The sequence below is a fragment of the Neopsephotus bourkii genome, unplaced genomic scaffold (assembly GCF_033783945.1).
Source record: "Neopsephotus bourkii isolate Nb327-2 ecotype Australia unplaced genomic scaffold, CSIRO-AGI_Nbou_v1 NB_1493, whole genome shotgun sequence".
NCBI classification, from domain to species: domain Eukaryota; kingdom Metazoa; phylum Chordata; class Aves; order Psittaciformes; family Psittacidae; genus Neopsephotus; species Neopsephotus bourkii.
Window position 1 is genome coordinate 3,282,790 of NW_026901969.1, and position 23,460 is coordinate 3,306,249.

General features: G+C 37.3%; 1 protein-coding gene across 5 annotated transcripts in view; it reads right to left on the reverse strand.

Moving 5' to 3' along the window:
* The window catches only part of TMTC2 (transmembrane O-mannosyltransferase targeting cadherins 2), a 245,155-nt gene that overhangs the window by 49,978 nt on the left and 171,717 nt on the right, over positions 1-23,460 (reverse strand). For all 5 annotated transcript variants that reach the window (XR_009727823.1, XM_061369363.1, XM_061369366.1 and 2 more), the window contains 4 exons: positions 22,863-22,948; positions 21,820-22,004; positions 20,073-20,151; positions 9,032-9,153 (listed from right to left, as the gene is read on the reverse strand). Coding sequence is in view for 4 of the 5 variants with exons in the window: in XM_061369363.1 (XP_061225347.1) it covers positions 9,032-9,153; positions 20,073-20,151; positions 21,820-22,004; positions 22,863-22,948 (472 nt within the window). In the remaining variant the exon portion in view is untranslated. The remainder of the gene's footprint in view (positions 1-9,031; positions 9,154-20,072; positions 20,152-21,819; positions 22,005-22,862; positions 22,949-23,460) is intronic.

Consider the following 23,460-nt stretch of genomic DNA (forward strand, 5'->3'; position numbering starts at 1 on the left):
CTGGACTAAACAGGAACTAGAGAGCTGCATCCTACAATGAGGTCACTGACATATGCAAGCTCCCCTTTCCTCCTCTAAATATTAATACTTAAGAAAAAACTTTAATATCTAGTATTTAGTAGCTAAATAGATTTCAGTTTTTCCCCACATTTTGCTGTTATTTCTATAACTCTTTCTTCTTCACTCTGAATTACAATGCCAGCATCCTTCACCATAATTTGCACTGAAATGCTAGTACTAGTGAAACATGAGGGCCTTGCATTATTCACATCGAAGGTTCAAAATTTATCTCAGTCTCTATAGCTCCTGTGCAGCAGAGATACACCTTGCCCCTTTAGCCCATCTTTATTATAATAAAAGATAAACAACTGAACACGGAAGAGAAACAATGACTCCTAAAGTTTAACATCTGGCCCAGAAAAACACACACACAAGGCAAGATTTGTAACTAGAAGTGTTTTGTAATGATAAGCACTACATATTTCATCAGAAAGAAAAATAGCTGTGGGGGAAGGAGTTTACAAACTTGTAAAGCTCTTTGTTTCCCAAGTTATCATAGAATCATAGAATGGTTAGGGTTGGAAAGGACCTTAAAGATCATCATAGCATCATATAATTATAGATCATACACTTCCAACCCCTCTGCCATGGACAGGGACACGTTCTACTAGACGAGGTTGCTCAAAGCCAAATCCAACCTGGCCTTAAACACTTCCAGGGATGCTGCAGCCACAGCTTCTCTGGGCAGCCTGTGCCGGTGCCTCACCATCCTCATAGGGAAGAATTTTTTTTCTTATGTTTAATATAAATCTCTAATTTGTCATCTTAAAGGCATTCCCCTTTGTACTGTCACTACCCAACCTTGTAAAAAGTGCCTCTCCAGATTTCTTGTAGGCCATATTTTGGTACTGGGAGGCAGCTCTAAGGTCTCCCCTGAGCCTTCCTTTCTCCAGGCTGAACAAGATGGACTTTCGCAGCCTGTCTTCATAGGAGAGGTGCTCCGGCTCACCTCCATGGCCCTCCTCTGGACTCAGTATCAGTGGGCTTGTAAAAGATGCTCTCTTTTCAAGCGAAGTTTTCCTCTCTCATGTCCTTAGATGATCATAGTGAGAAACAATACTGTGACTAGTACTGATCCTCAAGTTTTGGCTCTCTAATAACTTCAAGAACATGAGAATATTATTTCTGCTTGGTGTTACGTACTAATCTTGGTGTGTGGGAGCAAGAATTGGATGACTCGAGGAAATTAGGGTATAAATCAGTATCTGCTGATACACAGTAATTCACCATATACTAATCTTTACCTTATACACATGTGAGACAACCTTCTCATTATTGTTCAGTGTGATATGTTGACATACCCTTGTCCTTGAGGTCATGACTGATGCTTTCCTTCCCAGTCATTTCACTGGACCAGGGTCCTCACATGCACATGAGTCTATGCATACTTTGCTTGTGTAACCCAGTGAGTTACTTTTAGAAATAAGCTTGGTATGATCAATAAAATACAATGTCCTGTTCAATTTTAATCCTCCATTTGTACCTTAAGTAAACGGTTTGCTTCCATCTAAATATAAGTCCTCCTTCAACTTGTTCACTAAAAATCCATCTCCTAGCCTAACAGAGATTCTGCTGAAGTTGGTGTAATTTTTCTATGAGCCAAGGTTATTTAGTGAGTAAATAACATAAATTTGGTTCTTGAGTCTACATGTACAAGGATAATTAATGGTGATAACCAGAGAGCTGAGATTTAAGCACTACCCCTGCACCTTGCTGGGAATCCATTGGAGTTTAAGCATTTCTGAATGTGACACCACTGCTTATACACAGATTTAGAAATGTAAAGCACATCTCATAACTTTACTGGCTTGGGGCATGATTCAGTGGCTATTAAGGTGATATTTTCTTCAAGCAAAGCATGTACCTGATTAATCAGTAATTTATTAGAGCTATTTGACACCCATTTTTTTAGCTTATGGGTCTCATATCACAAAAAGCTTTCTTGTTTTATTAAAGCATTCAAAATTATATAGGAAAGAAATAGAGGCATAGGATTTTTTCCCCCTTGAAGTTTTATTTGGTTGGTGGTTTGGGTTTGTTGTTTTGCGGGGTTTTTTTTTTTTGTTGGTTGGTTTGTTTTTTGTTTGGTTTTATATCTATTTTTTAGTCTTTCTTTTGGGGTAATATGAAGTCTAAAAGGAATTTACCTCATGTTACATCACTGTTAACACCAAAAAAAGATTGTATACTGTCTTAAGTAAACTTTTAAACAACAGATTTCATTTCATACCTTGTGATTTATCTACTGTCTAGAGCCATATTGAAATGTTGACCTCAGTCATTAAGCTTTAGATTATTTTATATCAAGAATATGTAATGCAATGTTAAGTAAATTTCCATGTTATGCCCTTGTTTTTCCATTCAGCCTTAAGCACAATCTATATTTTTTGATAAAGCAGTGTATTAATATCTACTCATATTTCACTGGCCATTCAGTATAATATAAATCAACTATATCCATATACTGTTTCCACTGAGTCCTATGAATTTCTTCTAAGTTAAATTTGGCTTATATCATGCATTTTATGATTACTGACAAAATTACTACACACAGAGTAATTACAGGTGACTGGCGGCTATATTCAACCATGCAGCAAACCAGAAAGATCTCTTTCTTTCATGAAAGCAGTTCATCCTGTGTCAATGATGTTTTCCATAACAAGCCTTAAATATATGTTGAGTAAAGCGAGAAGTTTAGGGCTCCCCTTTTCCTGTCTACAGGAAGTCAGAAACAAGATACAGAAGATGAGATCCCTAAAGGAGGTAAGTGAGGGGTTATGTGCCTAAGTACTTATTCTAGAGTAATTTACCAACTAGTTAGATGGATATGTTATATTTAAATTAAAATGCTCTGTTTTACAATTAATTCTGTTACATTTGGCATGCAGCCAAACATATGTCCTAAGGGGATAGAAAAGTGTATCTATGGATGCAATACTTATGGCACACAGCCAATCTCAGAAGAAATACAAGCTCAGTAGACGTCAGCTATTGAAATTTCTGCAGTTCGGAAATCCTGACATTCAGCCTGAAGGTGTTAATGCTCCCGATACACCAGATAACCAAACATTAAAAAAAATAGGGCTTATGGTTCTGAAGTCAATAGACTTGTCACATTGAAGAGGGAAACTCACCCCTCCTACCCCCTACAAGCAAACTGCTTGTAAACTTGAAAGAAAAACGAAAACAGCTCCTGACATTTTGCAAATTTCAGAACTAAATCCAAACTTCATGCTTGGATCAGTTTTAACCCTCAAGGGATCTCAAGTGCCAAGAAAAACCGTCTGCGTCAGACTCCAAAGACAAACTGAATACATGACTGAAAAGTAGCAGTGGCTATTGCTTGGCTTAACTTGATTTCTTAGGGAGGGCCTTCTCAAAGATTTAATGTCGTTTATAAGTTGTTGTGATGGGAGTTTAACTGAAATAACCAATTTTCATTAAAATATTTTTCCTTGAAGCAGTACTAATAGCCAAGGGATTCAGGCTCCAAAAATGAAATATCTAATAGACTTGCTGATCTAATTAAATTGACTCATTCAGAAAATGTCATTTCATAAATTAAAGATTTCTGTATGTGTAGGCATTTATTTATCATTCCCAAAAGAAGCATTACTAAAAATATTTTGTTGTTGTCGTTTTAAAGGAATTTATTACTAAAATAAGGGATAAACTGCTCTGGAAAAATTAGACTTAAATTTAACATATACCATTTCAATTGCTATGCCTAAAACTAGTCATGATTCTTTTGACATCATGACTGTTCTACCTCATCCCTGCTTTCTTCTAAGTAAATCTAGAGAGATAGAAGTGCAGCAATCAGCCAGTGACGTAAAAAATGGCAATATGACAGGATTGTTCAACAGAAATGCAAATTTCATTTCTGTGCTGGAACATCAGCAGCATGTAATTAGAGAAATAGTAAATGCTGAATTAGTCAATTAATTATTGCACTATGTCCTCCTTTTCTCCTGCTGTCCCATTTCTTTCTCTTTTTCCTATCTTCCATTTATTTCTATGTTGTCATTTATTTACATTTATTTTGAGACGATTTTCAAGGACTAAACCGATTACTGAATAGAGAAGGGTATTTGATAGTGGCACTCTGAGTAATTTTGCAACTCTCCAAAAATGGCAGGATACCACTCTGGTCTTCTATTTGTTGGGAACATAAGCAACAAACAACTGCAGGCAAAAATATGGCCACCCACTGAGGAAGGAGTATTTCAAAACTTAAAAAAAGTATTTAACTTCGGTGTTGATACTTGAATGTCCCAATCCAGTTTCTTTTATTTTAATCCAAAACACTGCAAGTCTCTATCATGTCTATGTCTGCTTTCTCCCCAGCCCACTTTGGAGAAAACACAAAAAAAATACAACCCAACAACATTTTACATTTTAAGGAATCTTCTAGGGTGATTATTACTGAATTTAATATGGTTTGGAACTGTAACACAAAAATTTTACAAGGCAAAGTAAATTTTTCTTACAGCACTTTGGGTGATTTTCCAAGCCAGTAAAAAATAGGAGATTAACAGCACTGTGTGGTGCTGTGTAAAATGCAAGAAAACACTGTGCAATTTTTTCCAAAGAAATATAGCAAAGCTTATAATTCCTAGATGCAACGCACTAAATGTTACAATATGGAGCTATCCTCAAGTACTTAAGTAATTATAGCTTCCACTACTGCAAGCTATGAGGGGTGGTTTGTGGGCTCAAGTTCACTCAAGACAGATAAAAGAAAACTTCGAAACAGATTTATTTGTAATTGAAATAAAGCTTCTCAGACTAGTGTGCCACTATAATAACTGTCCACTGCCTCACGGAAGAGAGGCCAGCCATTAAGAGGAAGGGTTTCTTAGTCTTCTCTTTAAGACTAAAGTGAGAGGAGAATAAAAAAAAACAACTAAGAGCCTTACTTAGAAATTAATTCTTTTTAGCATGAAAGCCAACTTTTTTTCTTCTAGGTCTGCCATAAAATGGAAAATGAATTACAGCACATGCTCAAGGCCTCACCTGGCACTGTCATTTTTGACAGATTCATTTTTATCCTAGAACTTGGAGCCATGCAATTTTAAAGTCTTTCACAAAAATTATGCTCTTCTTTGTGATACAGAAATAAATTACCTAAGCAAGGGTTGGGGCTGTGATACCAAACTCCTGTGCTGCTAGGAGATTGGCTAGGTCAACTAATATGTCACATTAACAAGTAAATTTCTTGAGTAATTTATGTTACTTAACAAGTTAAAGGTATGAAAAATACATAATGCTAAACACTGCAGCCCTAAACAGCTACATGTTGTTTTGAAAAAAATAAATAATATAGAAAGCACAAACTTAAGTCCCAGAAAACTATTTTCCAATTATTCTACTAGCTGAGCTACTAATCATGCTTTTCAGCCACTGAATTATGCTGTTCTAATATATTCTCAGGAAAATTGTAGCTTAGTGAGCTATAATTTTTAGATATGAACATATAACATTATCCAATATAGGGATTATGAAATACTTGTGATTTATGATATTAGGTAAGATGACTAAATTCATTCGGTATTCCTTTAGAGCTCTTAATTTGGTCTGCTTTATTCTGCATATACAGCAGAATGTCCAAACCCACCTGGCATTTCTTGTGTCCCAAAAGAGCTAATAAGCCTTTGAGACAAATATTTTCATTAAAATAATATAAAAAGAAAAATTCAATACTAATAAGTAGGTTTTTAATCCAAAGGTTTTATTGCACACAAATTAGAACTATATCACTTTTCTATTTTAAGAACCAATGATAAATTTGCAGTTATTTTTAGTTTGGTTTTTGTTTGTTTTGTGTCAATGTAAATTACAGTTATTTCAATCTGAACATCATAGCCTGAGTTTTATGAACGTATCTTTAAAGTTATTCAGGAAGTAAACTTTACTGAGGATGTTGTACAGACATAACAAAACTTTGTCTTCTTTGAAGGCTTTCTTGGGAATATATGGAAGTTTATGAAGGAAATAACTTAGAAAAGTATGTGCTTTTATTGAGTGTATTTTATTCAGCATTGGTGCAGCCTTATCTTGACTATTCTGTGCAGTTCTGGGCCCTCTGAAAAGCTTTTGCTGAAAAGTTGGAAAGGACAGCTTGTTGCAACCAGCAAGCAATTTTGCACATCTCTAATCTGGGCATAGGTTCCCCTCACCTACACACTGGGCGTAGGTTCCCCTCATTGTTCCTTATGAGAAAGCAAAGAAAACTGATATAAGAAGGTGGTCCAGGTATCCAGGCTGGCATGAAGGGATTAAATTTGGTGAAAGGAGTTAAATCCAGTTGGCACCCGATCACTAGTGGTGCTCCGCAGGGCTCAGTACTATCTTTAGCAGTACTATCTTTATCAATCATCTCAATGAGGGGATTGAGTGCACCTTCAGTAAGTTTGCAGATGACACCAGGCTGGGCAGAAATGTTGATCTGCTTGAGGGTAGGAAGGCTCTACAAAGGAATCTGGACAGGCTGGATCAATGGGCTGTGGCTAATGGTATCAGGTTCAACAAAGCAAAGTGCCAGGTCTTCCACTTGGGTCACAACAACCCCATGCAGTGCTACAGGCTTGGGGAAGAGTGGCTGGAAAGATGCTCTGTGGAAAAGGACCTGGTAGTGCTGATGGACGGCCAGCTGAACATAAGCCAGCTTGTGCCCAGCTGACCAAGAAAGCCAACAGCATCTTGGCTTGTATCAGAACTAGTGAGACCAGCAGGACTGGGGCAGTGATTGTCCCCCTGTACTTGGCACTGTGTTCAGTTCTGGGCCCCTCACTACAAGACAGACATTGAAGTGCTGGAGCATGTCCAAAGAAGGGCAACAAAGATGGTGAAGTATCTAGAGGATAAGACTTAGAAGGCTGAGGGAACTGGGGTTGTTTAGCCTGGCGAAAAAGAGGCTCATGGGATACGTTATCACTTTCTAAAACTACCTGAAAGGAGGTTGTAGCAAGATGAGTGTTGTATTGAGGTAGGTGTTGGTCTCTTTTCCCAAGTAACAAGTGCTAGGACCAGAGGGAATGGATTCAAGTTGTGCAAGGGGAGGTTTAGATTAGATATTAGGAAAAATTTCTTCACTGAAAGAGTTGTCAAGCATTGCAGCAGACTGCCCAAGGAAGTGGTGGAGTTACCATCCCTGGAGGTATTTCAAGGATGTGTAGACATGGTGCTTAGGGACATGGTTTAGTGGAGGACTTGGAAGTGTTAGGTTAACGGTTGGACTTGATGATCTTACAGGTCTTTTCCAGCCTCAATGATTCTATTATTCTATGTCATGCTGCCTTCAGTGTGCATTAATACTGGCAAGAGATTTGAGGAGGCAGAAAAGCTGGGGTTAAGATTAAGCCACTTCATTGGAATTTAAGTCAGGAAGTAAAATGTAGCTGATTTTGTGAACTTTACAGGTTTGACTTTACTGCTAGGGGAGTTTATACTAGAATTGCCTTTGGCTGCAACTTAGGAACTTGCCTGAAACCTTTCTCCTCTCCTCCCTCACCCCACAATTTCACTGACAGAGAAAACTTTTCTATCTATATTAGCACCCACTTCTACCTGTCACTTCATCATCCATCTCACATATCTCTTCTGGAAAAGTGTTATCAATGGTTTTGTCTTAGCACTTACATTCAGAAACCAGACCGCAACAAGTATGAAAGTTTGGTTCAACAGATGGGGGGAAAGAAGCCTCTACAACATCCCTCCTCTAACAGCTGAAACCTAACTGAAGAAGGCTTTTCTCTCTTCTAAATATGCAGGCTGTGAGAAAATGCTCATAAGCCTAAGTAGCAAAGTTTAACAGAAGAATAAATCACAGCGGTACCTCAAATTAGGTATGGGCTGAATCAACTATGCCAAAGGTTGCGGCTCTAATGCTACAGTATCCCAGGAAGTCTATGTAGACTTCCAGGAAGCCTATGTCAACTTGCAGGAAGCATGTCAGTTACAGCAGTCATATATTTGCAATAGGAAATAATACTAGTACAGTTCAGTATACTACAAACTAGACAAAATTAATTTAATGTGAAACACTAAGCAGGTAGTAGGCTGCGGAAGTGATTAGTAAGTGACCAACGTAGAATCACAGAACGGTTTGGGTTGGAAGGGACCTTAAAGATCATGTAGTTCCAACACACCTGCCATGAGCAGGGACACCATCCATTAGATCAGGTTGCTCAAATCCCATCTATCTCCAACATGGAGACAAATATCCATATTCTACTGCCAAATCTCTTCATCGTCCATTTTATCATTGAATGTCTTTTCAGACTCTGTAGCTGAAAGACCTAAATTAAATAAGTGCCAAATTTGAACAGAACAAAGACTAATGAACTTTTTTCTTCACAAATGAAATAACCACTTGAAAAATTTTGTCATCTCCAATTACTTTGTCATCAAGATGCCATCTTGCTATGTTACTCAGAAGGCAAAGTAAATTTTAAAGAAACAAAAAAGTCCAATTCTGATTTTTTTAGAACCACTCCTTAGTAGTTGAGTAGTTCTTTTCACATGCTCAAAGAGATAGTCCTAAAGAAGTAAGTAAATTCAAAGCATGAAACATGTAATTCTTAAAGTATAGGTGGCACCCCTAGCTCTGCCATAGGCTGCTACAACAATCCTGGGTAAAACACTAAGTATCTTTTTGTATTAATATCATAATTTGTGATCTAAACTACTTACAATAAAGGCTTTCTCAAACAAAGAACTCCTCACTATCTGTTATAAAGTTCCTACTTTATTATAAGTGTTTTCTTACAGCACAGAGGTGGTGATACTTCAGGAATGGATGCAGTGTTTCACAAAAAAAAAATGATGCTGTCAAAAACCCTAATAACTGAAATGGCATGATAAATAGGCCATAAGCAATTCTCAGACCGAAGTCTTCCCATCCCTCTACCTCACCAACTCAAAGCGCCTGGGACCAGCTCCAGCTCCCAGGAGCTGCTGATCAACTCACCGTCAGGGCCAGCAGTTTTCCATAGGTGAGATGGGCTGGGATGTGGTCGCTCTTGGATCGCAGTGACTCCACGTACCAGTGCTCTGCTTCTGGCAGACGGCTCATTCTCATATAGGCTTCTCCTAGAGAGTAAAACAAATGCCGAATGCTAGTGAGAAAGTCCAAAATTTCTGAAGGCTTCCATAATTTCTAATTTTAAAAAAATTAGTAAACTGCTTTGAGCACCTACAATGACACACACAGAGAAGGAAAAAGCCTTACAGAAGCTTGAGTGAGGAGATCGAGTAATTGTCTTATTAGGGCTGAAAGAGCATAGTTGAGATGAAAGTCTTGCTGGAAAAGAACTGCAAAAGAGACCTCCAGCTGCTAAGTTTCAGTCAAAAGTTTCAAAGCAACACAAGTTTTATCACCTCTACCGTAGAAAAGTTGAATTTCCACCAGTCTACATTGCACAGCAGGGAATGGCAGGGCGAGTACAGAACATGGTTGCATTTAATCATAATACATTAAGAACTTAGATTTTTTTAAACTAGGAAAGGTTAAGAAAACAGTCCTGAAACTATATTGGAGGGAGAGGCATTAAAAAAAGATTAAAAATCTGTGAAGGTAGTCAAATTAGGTCATCTGCCAAAGTTCGTTTAAATTAGAATATACCCTCCTATAATTTTAAAATTGCTAGTCTTTAGAAGTCACGTATGAAATGACAAAAACTGGACATTTTTCAAAGTGAAATCCTTTACTGTGAGAGGCTGAGGCAGGCAATGCTGAAGAACAACAGATGAATGAGATGTCAGAAAGCCACACACTGTGGTACAGATAATTGTAGACTTGAAGTTTCTGAGAAAGAATTTGGTATACAGAGAAAGACAGGCTCTTTCTCCAAGAAGCAAAGGTTGAAAATAAGCAACATCAAACAAGTATGTAATGGTGAAGAACAGTGACTTTCAGATACATACCCTGCATTTACACAGCTTTTTCACAAGGGCTCTAAATATAAATGTGCCCTTGCCCAAGCCAATGACAGACTGAAAATGCCTACAAGAGAGTCAGGATTTCATCATCTAACCAGCCAATTAATTCCAAATAAATAGTTAAGTATCTTCCCAAAATTGTGAAGTCACAGTTTACCCAGTTCCACCCCTGGAGGACCTGTCCAAGTAGAGGTTGGTTAAGGCTGACTCCAGGTGAGTCACTGGCCCCAGTTCTGCATTACCTGGAAATTAATAGCTATGAGGGCATCAGGGAAGAGATAGAAGGATGAGCGTTCTTTATTCAAGCTTGAAGCCAACTACCAAAAGAGAAGGCTGCGTGAAGACCTCATAGCAGCCTTCCAGTATCTGAAGAGGGCCTACAGGGATGCTGGGGATGGACTATTCATTAGGGATTGTAGTGATAGGACAAGGGGCAATGGGTTAAAACTTAAACAGGGGAAGTTTAGATTGGATATATGGAGGAAATTCTTTCCTGTTAGGGTGGTGAGGAACTGGAATAGGTTGCCCAAGGAGGTTGTGAATGCTCCATCCCTGGCAGTGTTCAAAGCCAGGTTGGATGAGGCCTTGGGTGGTATGATTTAGAGCGAGGTGTCCCTGCCCATGGCAGGGGGGTTGGAACTAGATGATCTTAAGGTCCTTTCCAACCCTAACTATTCTATAATTCTATGATTCTACGATTCTACCACACTCCCAAAAAATCAAAGCAGGAGGAGCTATGAAGGATTTACTTGATGAAAGAAAAATGGACAGGGCCAGTTAGATTTTTTATTATTTTTTTTTTTTTCCTAAGTCATGAGAGAATAGGGATCCCAGGCAAAATGTGGCTCATAAGTCTGAGTTTCAGGACTTAGGGTGCAGTGCATGCAAAATGATGAAACCACAGCCTAAAGACAAAATTAGTGTGACATAGAGTCAGAAGTCACGCTGAATCAAGGCTAAGGGAAGCCAACATGAGCAAATAACAGTTTTTCCAAAAAGGGGTGTAGGCCTGTAAATCTAGCAGACCAGGACTTCTAATTCAAGTATCTACAGAGCACTCCGTATTCCTGCACTGGTCTTGGATATCTGATTACATACTCAAGTAAGTAAGTACTTACTCAAGTAATGACTTGAGTAAGTAAGTACTCAAGTCATTAAGTACTCGAGTCACTCTACTGCTGGTTAGGGCCAAACTAAAAAGCGATTCCTACAAAAAGAGAGGCCAAATTAAAAAAATTAAAATAAATTCCAAACAGGAAATAAATCCCAAAAGAACATGAGCACCCTCCAAAACCCACAAACACATTCAGGGTATCAATGTCATATGCATTTTTCACTATGTCAGCACTCACAAATAAGTGACATAACATGATACCTTCTTAAGCACAAAACAAAGACATAAAATCAAGTGTTGAAAGAACGGAAGAAGCCAGAAGTCAAGCTATATGCTGCCCTCAAATCCTCTCCCTAGGTGTATTCATTGTGGCAGATTGTTTAATTATTTGATTGCATACTTTTCCCACAGGCCCCTGCTGCATTTAGCATACAGGAAACGAGGAATCCATATTGTGCTTTTCTTTCAGTGGAAAATTCCAGCCCAACCTGTTACAGCTTGGCAATGTTTCAGGCAATTAAAAACAAGATCCTTTAAAAAGTAATGTAAGCAGCCATAAGAGACGAAGTTACTATCTGCTGGTAGTGTATGCTGAAAACATTGCCAAATTTCAAAAAGATCCAAGGTTCTCATCTATTTTCCATGATAGATTCTGATATAAGAAAAGATTAACATCTTAGGAGTAGTGGCATATTCGATTTTTAATAGGTTTTAAGAGCTCAACTACTTTACAGGCTAACCTCCTAAAACTTTGAGGCCATTTATGAGTGGTGCATCTAGAAATGAAGCAATGATATATCAATCTAAATGTCAAAGTTTTGAGAAAGGCAAGTCCCCTGAAGACTTTACAGGAAATTCTCTATAGCTAAACATTTTTTTTCTGGAGTCTGTTTTCTGCCACTGAACCCCATATCACCAAGAATCGCTATATTATAAGCAACTGGAACATGTCATTACTACAGAAGGAAGTACTGTTAGGGAGTCTGTTACTAATTTCATCTTCAAACTGATTTACAATGACACTCTTATCTAAGAAAAATGAAAGCAAGTTGAAAAATGACAAAGGCTCTACTACTGCCATATTCAAAGACTGGAACAAAATCAAGAAACTGCTAACTGAAGTGTTAATTCAGTGAAGTGATTGTATGTGTTAGACTGATGAAATTTTAATAAATGCTATTCTAGTTTAAGACAGTTTTCCAGCAAAATGGAAGACAAAACATATAGGTTGACTTCTGTCATTTAGGGGTCATTCAGGATGCATCTGTATGTCTGAGATTAAAATAAGAAAAATAGTATTTGACATTCACAGTCATGTATTTTTATAAACTTGCAACATGAATGATTTTGTCATTAGGAAAATAATAGTGTCTGTTGGTAGAAAATATGCAAATCAATGACATACGTGAGCAGGTTTCTATATTTACTTTAACAAGTAATTTATAAATTTTTTCAAAATTCATGTTCAAAATCCGAAAGATCACACACACACAATTTCTTAATGAAACTAGTTCAGCAGAGATAAGAACAGCAGAGAAAGAAATTAATTTCAGTGGAAAACTTGGGACATAAATTGACAGTTATTTGCAGCTCCCTAACCCATATCAACATGCAACCATTTGCAGCACTGCCTGCACAATGAGTGGTGGTAAGAAATTCAATAGCCAACTCGAGTAAAAGGGCACAAGTCAGTAATTCAAAATTGTTTCCATTTTTCAGCTATATATTTTCTGGGTTTTATGCACCCATTTCTTAGCTTATTCTACAAGAAAGAACATAGATTATTAAACTGTAACTCTCATTTACCAATGTAGTGCAAGAAAAACATTACTATGCAACTGAAACACTACTTAAAGGACATAGTTCATTACACCTCTGCTAATACTTATGATAAAGAAGTGAATAAAGAGCTACCTTTTAACTAGACTTCTATCAGCAAAACTAAGCTCCTGGTACTCAGGGTCAGGTGGACTTTTTTTTTTTGTCATAGGAATAGATCAGCTGCAAGGCTACCATTCTCCAAACAATATTTTCTGATATTTTCCCAGAATCCTTGGAATTAAAAAATTACTCTTTCAAAATAAACAAACCAAACAAAAAAACATCCAACAAACTAAACCAACACTAAAAATATCCCCACTAAAATCCCAGGACAAATTAATTATTCCTAATTAGAAAACAATATCAATTGTATTAAGAATTAATTACGTATATCAAACAATAATGCTAACAAAGGATCAGTTTGCTAGCAGCTGTTTCCCCTGGAAGATTAATTTCTTACTTGATAATGAAGGGAAATGTGATTTTAATAAAAATCCTAGAAAAAAAAAAAGAATACACAAGTTAAATTTTTCTAATACATACCACATGTTGTTAAAAAGCATGTTTAGGTACCGTTTACATGGATGTATGTTACATGGTTCTAGATTAACCCCTCATCTGCTTTCATAGTTCTTCTGTTTCAGATGCACAATGTCATACCAAGCAAAGGCCACTTCCTTGCAGGGAGCATGTTAGACTTATCAATCAGCAAGTATAATGGAACGTTGGCTGTAATAGCACTATGCCTCTTTAAGTGTCATGTACCTACGCTTGCAGATTAAGAACATATGTTGCTTTATGATCTTCCTGTTAGGACCCCAAAATACATTGCTGAAAAGACAACTGAAAAATCATCTCCGTAAAGAAAGCAATGCAGGGTAAACCTGTCTTGAATCATCCTTGTATCTGTTAATTATCTGCCACTCAAATTTCTGGATGTTAAAAATGTAATGTAGAAAATACATAATTTGGCACTGACAAAAGCAGATGTCAAAACAGAGAGGAACATGAAGACACATTTTGAAAACAAAAATTTCTAACACATACATTCAGTCAGTATTTAAATTTTATTTTTCCATCATCTATTTGAATTTGGAACATAAACAGGTTGCCTTAGAAAATGATGGAGAGGTCTGCATCCCTGTGTACAAATCCCTGTGTACAAACCCCTGCCACAAGGGGTTCGTATCTTTCATGATGCAACTGTGCAGCTTCCTTGCTCAAATCAAGGCTGCAGATGCACTTAACATAACTGCACCTGTCTGGATACATAACTTTCTTCTTTTTTCCCTTAGGTACCAGCACATACAATAATGACAATAACATAATCAATCTAGAAGCATAGTTTTATATTGTACTATACTATTGTTTAAGATATATTGCATAAGATGAACAGTCTTGGTGATAAATATGCAGTGTATGTATATCTGCAACAGCTGAAGCATGTAAGCTTAATGAGCACCAAGTTCTGCACAGACTGAGAATATTCTGTTTGTAGTTTTTTTTTTTTCCTTTTACAAAACAATCTCCTTGAAGATTTCAAGGAATGTATTGTATTTTAAAAGAGCTTTTGATGGATGGGAGTCAATCCACATTTACTTTGGTTGAACAGTTTTTTATAGACTTCAATTAGCCAAAGCAAAGCCTTTGATCTTATTTAATTAGACCATTAAGCTACTTTGGAAGGAAAATACCTAAAGTGGAAAACAGATACAAATGAAGGGCAAAATAAAATCACTTGCTGTGTGGACTTTGCACAGCTGTTTCCTGTTGTACAAAGATTTCCAGTGAAAGAAGTGTACTGACACAAATAGAGGCATTGAGCTCACCTGAGATAGATAATTTCATTTTCCAACAGATGTGCAGCAGTATATCAGAAGGGAACAAACTAAGAATTCCTAACTGAACAAGTGATTGTACTCTTTTTTTGCCTTTTACTTTATTTACACACATTTAAAATATTTCTTTTTGTCAGTAAAACAGGCATTATGCCAGTCTAGATTTCTTTAAAACCATCTTAATGGAAGCATTTCCCATTAGAATCATATCTAAGTGGGATCCAGTTTCAGTATCAGACCATATTTTTGGTCTACAAATGTTATGATTACACTTATTTTCATATAAACCCTGTATGTTTATAATACAAATGTATTTCAGGCTTAGACCCTTAGCTTTTTCAGAATATTGCCTAAGAAAACTCATGCAATTCCCATGAAATTATAGATCAATAGTCCAAAGAGATAAAACCAAGAAGACCAGAGAATCAGCAAAAAACCCCCAACAAACAACCCTGTTCTCAAACACTGCATCCATTACCCCCTCAGCGATCCACTCCTGAAACCTTCATACTCAGCTTGAAACCCTCAAAAAAAAAACAAGTGAAAAAACAGGAGACACTGCAGTCAGCCTGGAAATTTATACACAGCTTTGGCCAGCAGATATAAACTACCATAGTCTTCAAAGTCTCAGAGGAGGAAGGCTTAAAGTAGCAACATAAGGACAGGGAAAGGGAGAGAAGGAAGCACAGAATTTTACTCCCCTCAGCATTGAAGTCCATTCTTATTTCCCTAGAACACATAATAAAATATACATATAAAAAAGAGAAAAAACAAACTTTTTTTTTTGACCAAGATGGTTTTAAAAGGGAAAAAAAAAAGTTTGCAATGTACATTTAGTAATAAATTATCAGTAAAGCTTCATGAGATGCATAGGAAGCACAACTGGAGCTCAGACCAGTGCAGGTACAATGAATTACGATGTGGGATATGCATTTCACAGCTTAATCAACTTTGGCTCTTAAAAAGTAAGTCTTGCACAGCATGAATTGTAAAACGACACCAGCAAAAGTGTTTCTTGGAGTTCTAAACAATATTTAAAAGTAATTCAATAAAAAAAAACCATTTAAAGGAAGCAAGGGGCAAATGGGATAGGAGCCTTAACAATATTAACAGGTTTGTACAAACAACCACATCCACCCAAAAGCATAATCAAATAAAGCAATAGTTGTGTTATAATCATCAACACAGAAAGTCCCGCTGCATGCTAAGCCTTAGTACTTAAGATGCAAACCTCTGCACCAGATGTAAAATCTGGCTCCCCTTTCCTGCTCTGTACCTGGCTGCCACTTGTGTACGGTTTGTTTTCTGTCCATGTGCATGTAGCAGATTAGCAAAGAGAAATCTAAACTCTTAATTTGTGCATCACTAACGGTATTCACTCCTGCAATGTTAGGTTCTCTTGTAACTTGCATTTCTTATTAACAAATGTCTGTAAGGCTTTGCATTCCAGTGTTAGCTGGAAAGGGCAGATGAAGTGCCATCAAGACACTTGTCCTTATGAAAGTATCTTGCCCATCTAAACCTGAACAATGCCACCATAACATCTTTCTTGTTACTGTTTAGTAATAAAATAAAGCCTTCGTGGTCTACCTCACACCACTTAACTGGTAGGAATATGAATTACTGTAGCAGGTGGGCCAATGTGGTTTTAAAAGCAATGTAATACAATCAACTGTACAATATCAGATTTCAAGAAACACAAAAGACATCTAGAGCAGAGTCTGATCCTTAAGCAATCCTAATATTGGCATTAAAGTGTTCAAGATCCCACAGGGACCATTTTATCTTTTGACCCCAGGCTTTAATTGAAACTTGAAACAAAATATATTACCTATTTAATGCAGCTGAGCTGGACTCTGGCCTTTGTAGTGCATGTTGCCATGCCAAGCAAATTAATCTGTGTAACCTTAGCATGTACTTTTTAATTTACATCAAAGAAATATGACATAGAGAAAATAAATGCCAAGCCAAACCTATACAGCTTGTTGAAAAATTATTTTGATTCTAGTTTTAGAGTTTTAATTTTTAGCTGTTTGGGACTCTTTTAACAACAAAAAAAAAAAGCCCCCCAAAAGGGGAAGGGGGGGGGTGTTTACTTTCTTGGTACAAAGCCAGAGAAACATATGGTTTCTTTAGTTGAGTAGTTGCACACCTGGCAAAATAAATCACAGCAACAGGAGACCAAAATCTGCCCTGCAACTTCTCATATGCACAAATGTAGAACATCCAGTGCTGGTATTCTGGCCCGGCCTGTTGTACCATGAACAAATGCAAAGTCAAATGGACGGCTTGCTTCTTGAGCCCCAGCACTTCTTTTTCGTTTAAGAGTCAAGTTACTTAGGGTTTTTAAAGAATGAGAGTCAGTCGAGCAGGCTGGCACACTGGAGGAGTGAGTCACTGGGCCTGTCAGAGTGAAAGGCCAATAGAAGCAAGCACAGGAAAAGAAGTGTAACACAAACAGGGAAAGCAGGTGGTGTAAAGGCTTAACACTGCTGGAGTGTTAATGCTACTGCACTCAGAGTGCTGGAGTTCAAACCTAATTCAGTTTAAACAGTTTGTCTCCTGTTTATTCTCTTTTGAGTATGTCATATACACCATACAGGGAAAAAGCTTCCATAAAAGCTTCAATGACATCATTGAATAATTATTAAAAATTAGAGAAAACACTGTTTTCTTAGATCATATGCCAATATGCGGCAATATGCGTGTCAGTGAACCAAGCAGGGTGATTGACAGAGACTCAGAATACATTAATCACAGTAACAACTGCAGCAGATAATCCTCAAACTCTAGCTACTCTTGGACTTCATGATAAACCATGAAGAATTTTTCCACATGTAAAAAAACAGGGAAAGACCCTTCCTTTCCAAGCAGATGGGGAGCACTTCCCAGTTTTTACTCCTTCTTAGCAATAAGCATATGGAGAGCGGGGACAGCTCAGTGTCAAATTCATGCAGTTCCAGGCGCACAAGACGGGACTGGCCTATTTCAGTTCCTCCAGTCTCCCTTTTAAAGGCAAGAAGCAGGCAGACAAGTTTATGTAAAGCTGTTTATCAAAGAAAGTGTTATAGCAAACATGTTTGTAATCTTATCTTGAACTTCAAAACAGAAATAAACAATCCAGCTGGCCTTCTGATGCCCAGTGACATGGTATGAACTGCAGAGTGGATGTACTCCTGATAACAGATGCAGTTTCCTTGTTCTCCTGTTACACCCAATGCAAAGAGATGACTGAATGGGTGTTTAAGATTTATCTCACACAACTTGAGCTAGTAAATCTAAGCTAGCCATCTCATCTCCTTTTACAGAAGTATGCTTGCAGGGGTTTATTTGTATAATCTAAAATAAATATCTAAATCAGGTGGGCTTAATTACTCCCCAGAGTAACTCACCCTATAAAGTGAGTATAGCTACCTAGCTTTGTCATGTCATCTAATTTTTACACTAATACAGGTAAGAGAGACTAACCTAACTCACTCCAGTTCTCTAGTTCCTGGTAGACTCATCCAGGACAGCTTTAAACAAATCAGTCTGAGTATTGCTGTTAATAAAGCAGCACTGTGCTAAATTCAACTCACTACCTGACCCTTTAAGTAGCCTTTGCAGCATAGTAAACAAGCTACACCTCAGCAACTGGTGTGAAGCAAGTTCTGCTTTCCCTGAAACAGCTGCCATCACAACAGCGAACAAAATACAAATAAATGCTATGCTAATGATTAGTTTCACTTTACCAAGCTCCATAATAGCCTGTTGCTCTTTGCAAGGTAAGCTCAGCTGACCCTAAGTTGTTATGCCGCTAGAACATCCATGAAGTGCTGGCAGCTGACTAAAGGAAACAAGCCCAAGTACAGGCTAAGCAGTGCAGGGAGGAAGTGTAGCAGCAGCCAAGCCCAGGCAAAGGACTGAGCTGGTCTTTGTGTTCACTATCGCTTTGACTTAATAAATGCAAATCCCAGGAACAGAGTGAACTTGTACATCATGGACTGTGCTTATGAAGGGAGCTAAGAAAGACATTCTGAACCTAAAAAAAGTAACAAATGGGAAAAATAAAGTAAAAAAGTAAAGAATCCTATAGGTCATGGTGATCCTAAAGGGAGCATCTACTAATGGGAAAACAAAGAGTGGCACAGGCTCACTTTGCAGTGGAACAACCATCATGCTAGAAACAGTGCTGGTCTACTTTTTCCAATTTCTGTACTTCCAAGGAGCACTTTAATCAAAATTATGAAATATATATTTGCACTACAGAGGGAAGTCAGAGTTCAGAGGATTCGCTGGAGCACTGCAGTACTTCAGCCACTACAGGACACTGATAGCAAGCAGAAGTTTAATTCACACAGTGATGACTGTTGATAACCCAACTGAATTTACCAGCAAATCCTGATAAAACTGATAAAACAACAGTTGCACTAAGACTCTGTGAAGTACATGCAATAATCAACTTGTGGGTTCTAGAGATTTTAGCCATTTGTATGAATATGACAAAGCTCAGCACTCAGGGAAAAGTAAGTCTCCACTGAATTGTATGAGCTGTTAAGGAAGTGTTTATAGTATTATTGACATTAGATACTTTGTCACTATGACAAGAAAAGTAATTAATTTAGCATTTACAGAGGCATAAATTCATTTAGGCTTTACAAACACATGGCACCAGTTACAACTACAATTTTAGAATATTTTTTTCCTACACCCTAGTACTTGTAAGGAGCTAATAAAATATGTCTTCCTGAATAAGTAGACAAAAGTGAGTGGTGCCTCCTTTCTGCAACTGTGTCAAACCAAATGACATCAACCAATACATTCTCTCGTACATTAGGCACTGGAAGGGGAGAGAAGGGAGGGACAACCACAAAACCCCACATGCTTTCTGTTTATCCTAATTGTTTCCACATATAGTTTTAATTGCTCTACCTTGAACTACTTTAAAGTAAAGCATCTTACATCCTTTTCTGTCCCAGAAAGGAGCTCACAAAGTTTACTGGGCCAGACATTGATGTTGCTTAGAAGAAACAAACGCCCTTTCAGGGAAAATTCCACTTAATTCTCCATGCATTCTAAACGTAAAAGTGCTGCATGGACGTTCCTAAAGACATCAAGTATGTAACAGTCATCATTTCATGTGCCTTATGCAGCATTGCAGTTGCTGTCATTTAAGCTCTGAATCTGGTTCGGCTTGTATCTACTGAAAGCAATTATTTTGTTTTTGTTAGCTAATTCATTTTAGCCTGGCTAAGCTTTTTTGTTTCACCCTGCCTAACACCTTAGATAACTTTCTAAGGCAGCAACAATGCACTTACCCATCATGTTGTATAAGCTCTGTGGGGCAAACTGCCTTGGCATTTTCTGTATTGCTTCTTTGTAAACCATGAGGGCATCCTGAAAAGAGACACACAAGTGGGATAAATCATTAGTAAAGAACCAATTTTAAAAACAGTCTTTCACATATATAGTAAAACCAAACTATCTTCCTTTCAAAATGAAAGGTGCAGAGAGAAAGAAAACACATCATAAATACCAGAGAAAGTTAAAATTTCTCATTTATATAAATTTTTCCAAAGTCAGTGAAACTTATTGACAAGAGATCAAATTAGTTCCAATATTGCAACTCTCTTTTCAGGCACAAGTATACATTTTAATATCCCTCAATGACTCACAAGTTTATAAACACATACTGTATAGGCTGTGAGAGAATATGGAATAATATCAAACTGCAGACAAAGTACTTTCTGATGTCTAAGCTACAGTAAGTAACCTAAAAATATTAATTGTCTACTGCCAAGTAATAACAAAACATAATCCATACAAATGAAGTCAGCTCCACAGAAGGAATGAGGTAGATTATAGTGTCAAGAATGCCAAAATTGGATTCCCTTGAAAATGTGCTGTGCCTTGAATTACTTGATCACACATATATAATTCATTCAGCACTTAGTATGCTTACTGGTCAGTCTGTTAGCTGTGCATAATATTCTGCATCACCCCACCAAACAGTCACAACTTGTGAAGGCTGAAATACGCTTGAGAAAACCTAAGTGTATGTCAACTCAAGGCTGGATCAGACTGCAATGATCACCAAGCAGAAATCTGATGGTTTATATTCTCAAAATCCCTTGCACCTCCCAGGCCTCAAACTCCCAACTCTACGATCTATTGGTCGTGTAGACAACATGCTGCTGTTCTCTTACCTTTATGGATGTATTAGCTGTCTGTGTTTTAACTGATTAGTAACTGCCACCTGACAAAGCTGGATTCAGCATACAGATGACAAAGAGTTCATGGAGCTTGTGCATGCCTAATCTTAAACAGCTGAATTAACTGTCATGGTCAGGAAGAGTTATATGGATCAAAACCATGCATAACTCCTGTCTGAAGTATGATCAGCAAGGCAAAGACAGAATGACTCTTTCAAATACTGCTAAAGGTAAAAGGCAATTAGATGTCCAGTTTTAGTAATTTCATCAGGGAGAATGGAAAGGAATCACAACAGCCACATTTGCACATGTAAATGAAATGGGATGGGTTGGGTACAGCGTGGGGTTACATTAAAGATATCCAACCCACATCAGCACTTATCTGAAAATAGCACATACTGGGATGTTTTTAATAACTGAAGTTTTGAATTGTTCCAACTAGGTCTTGTTTTTTGAGGCTAGAAAGCAAACATAACTGCATTTTTTCAAGTAAAGATGGACTTACTCTGTTTTGAGTAAAAAGCCAGTACACTTTAGATTGGCTGGTCTGTAATCAGGCTATACTCTTTGCATATCAGCCATGAGGATAAAGCCAAAAAGAATGAATTAACACACAACAGATGTGACCATTGCTAAAGTTGACTCTGACATCAGAACATCACACTGCTAATTAACATCGTCACACCTGTGGCTATAAAGAATAAATATTCTCTGTAGAGAATGCTAATCTTGATTTGGTGAAATTCAATCACTTTGTGCCTGTGATGTATTTTGAAAGTCTGGCTGGAAGCAATAGCTATTACTTATGTATGAAAATTTTATCATTATATAGCAGACAAATCTGGAGTCTTACCTCATAGTGTCCTTGCTCATGAAAAAGTTTTCCTAAGTTATAAAGACAGCTAGTGACAGAGCTTTTATGGGCATGAGGGTCTTTCAAATTTTCATCAGGGATCTCTGAACACTTCAGGAAAGTCCTCCTGGCTTCTTCTGTCTTCCCTTGGTTCATCAGGATGATACCAGTATTTAAATAGGCAGCTGCAAAGAGGGAAAAAATATTATCTTTTGATGTGGTTCCAATGTTTCAAAGTAATATTTGAAAGATATTACTTCAAAGTAATATCTGAAAGAGATCCCACGGTTATCTAATCTGGGGTTTGTATAGTATAGATCACTCATTGGTGTAAAGAGGAACGCAGAAGAGGTAAAAGTTCAGAGACAACTAAAGAGAAAGTGGCTATTAAGACTGAGGAAGGAGGGAACAGAACACTGGTTAAGCAGGGTGCTCCATTTTGTTCCTCTTTTTAGGACTGTATGAAGCATATAGCATCACTACTTGAAATGTCATTAAAAATATATACATATATTCATACATATATACAAGTATGTGTATACATACATATATAGAAGATTTAATACTGAAGCTACAAAAAAAAAAGACAGCAATCTTAAAAGGTATCCACTTAATTTTGGAACCGATTGCTAGCAACCTCATATGGATTATTTCCCTTTTCCCCCAGGCAAGAAAGGAAAAGTGAAAGGACTTTAAAAATATGTCCACTACATCACATACCTCAAAAATCAGAAACTGGCTATATGAAACAGAAAACAGGAAACTGAAAATTTGGGCAATAGCACTTGTGGCTCACCACCCCAGATCAGAAGCAGTGCTGTCCAGTGTTAACTCATTAACTGATTCTTCTGTGTACTACATTAAATGTAGCTGTTGACTAATAAATGCTTTCAAACAAAAAGTGCACATTTTCACTTTTTGCTTTCTGAATTAAAAATTTTGTAAGAAAAAAAGTGTTATTAAAGACTAGGAAGGTTTCCTTAAAAAAAAACAAACACACCTATAGTCAATATTATGCAAGCTTGTACAGTTGAAATACTTACATGCTAGCGTGGGCCTGCTACCAATTGCCAGTTTATAGTAATGCAATGCCTCCGAAAACCTGCTGTTCTCCTGAAGTAGTAATCCTCTGCGTAAGGAAAAGGAAAAAGAGAGGGGGAGGTTACTGCAAAGAGTAACTTCAAAATAGATGTTGGGAACAAAACTAAGGTAACAAACACATGCTGACTGGTATTTCAGAGATACAACTCTGCATGTTGCTAACAATTAAATGGGAAAATTCTGTGAAAACAAGATTATGTCATGAACATCAAGTGCATCCCCATGGCTTTAAAAAAGCAAATGCTAAATGCAATAATTGGGCTTTCTTGGCAACCAGGAGATTCATTTATTTAGTTGAGAAAACGGTAGACTGTAAGACTTTTAAAAGTGGATGAGGTATGGTGGTGGTATTTCTAAGTCATTCATGTTTAGCTTGTCATTTTCTCTTGACTTGCAATAAGCAGCTCTTTTCCAAATGCACAATAAAATTAACACACTTCACAAGCAGTACCATAAGCAGTCCTCTTATTAAGCAATTTCTTTACATTATTTACTGTACAGCTGAGCATCTACACCAGTTCAATTCTTCCCAGTCTGCTT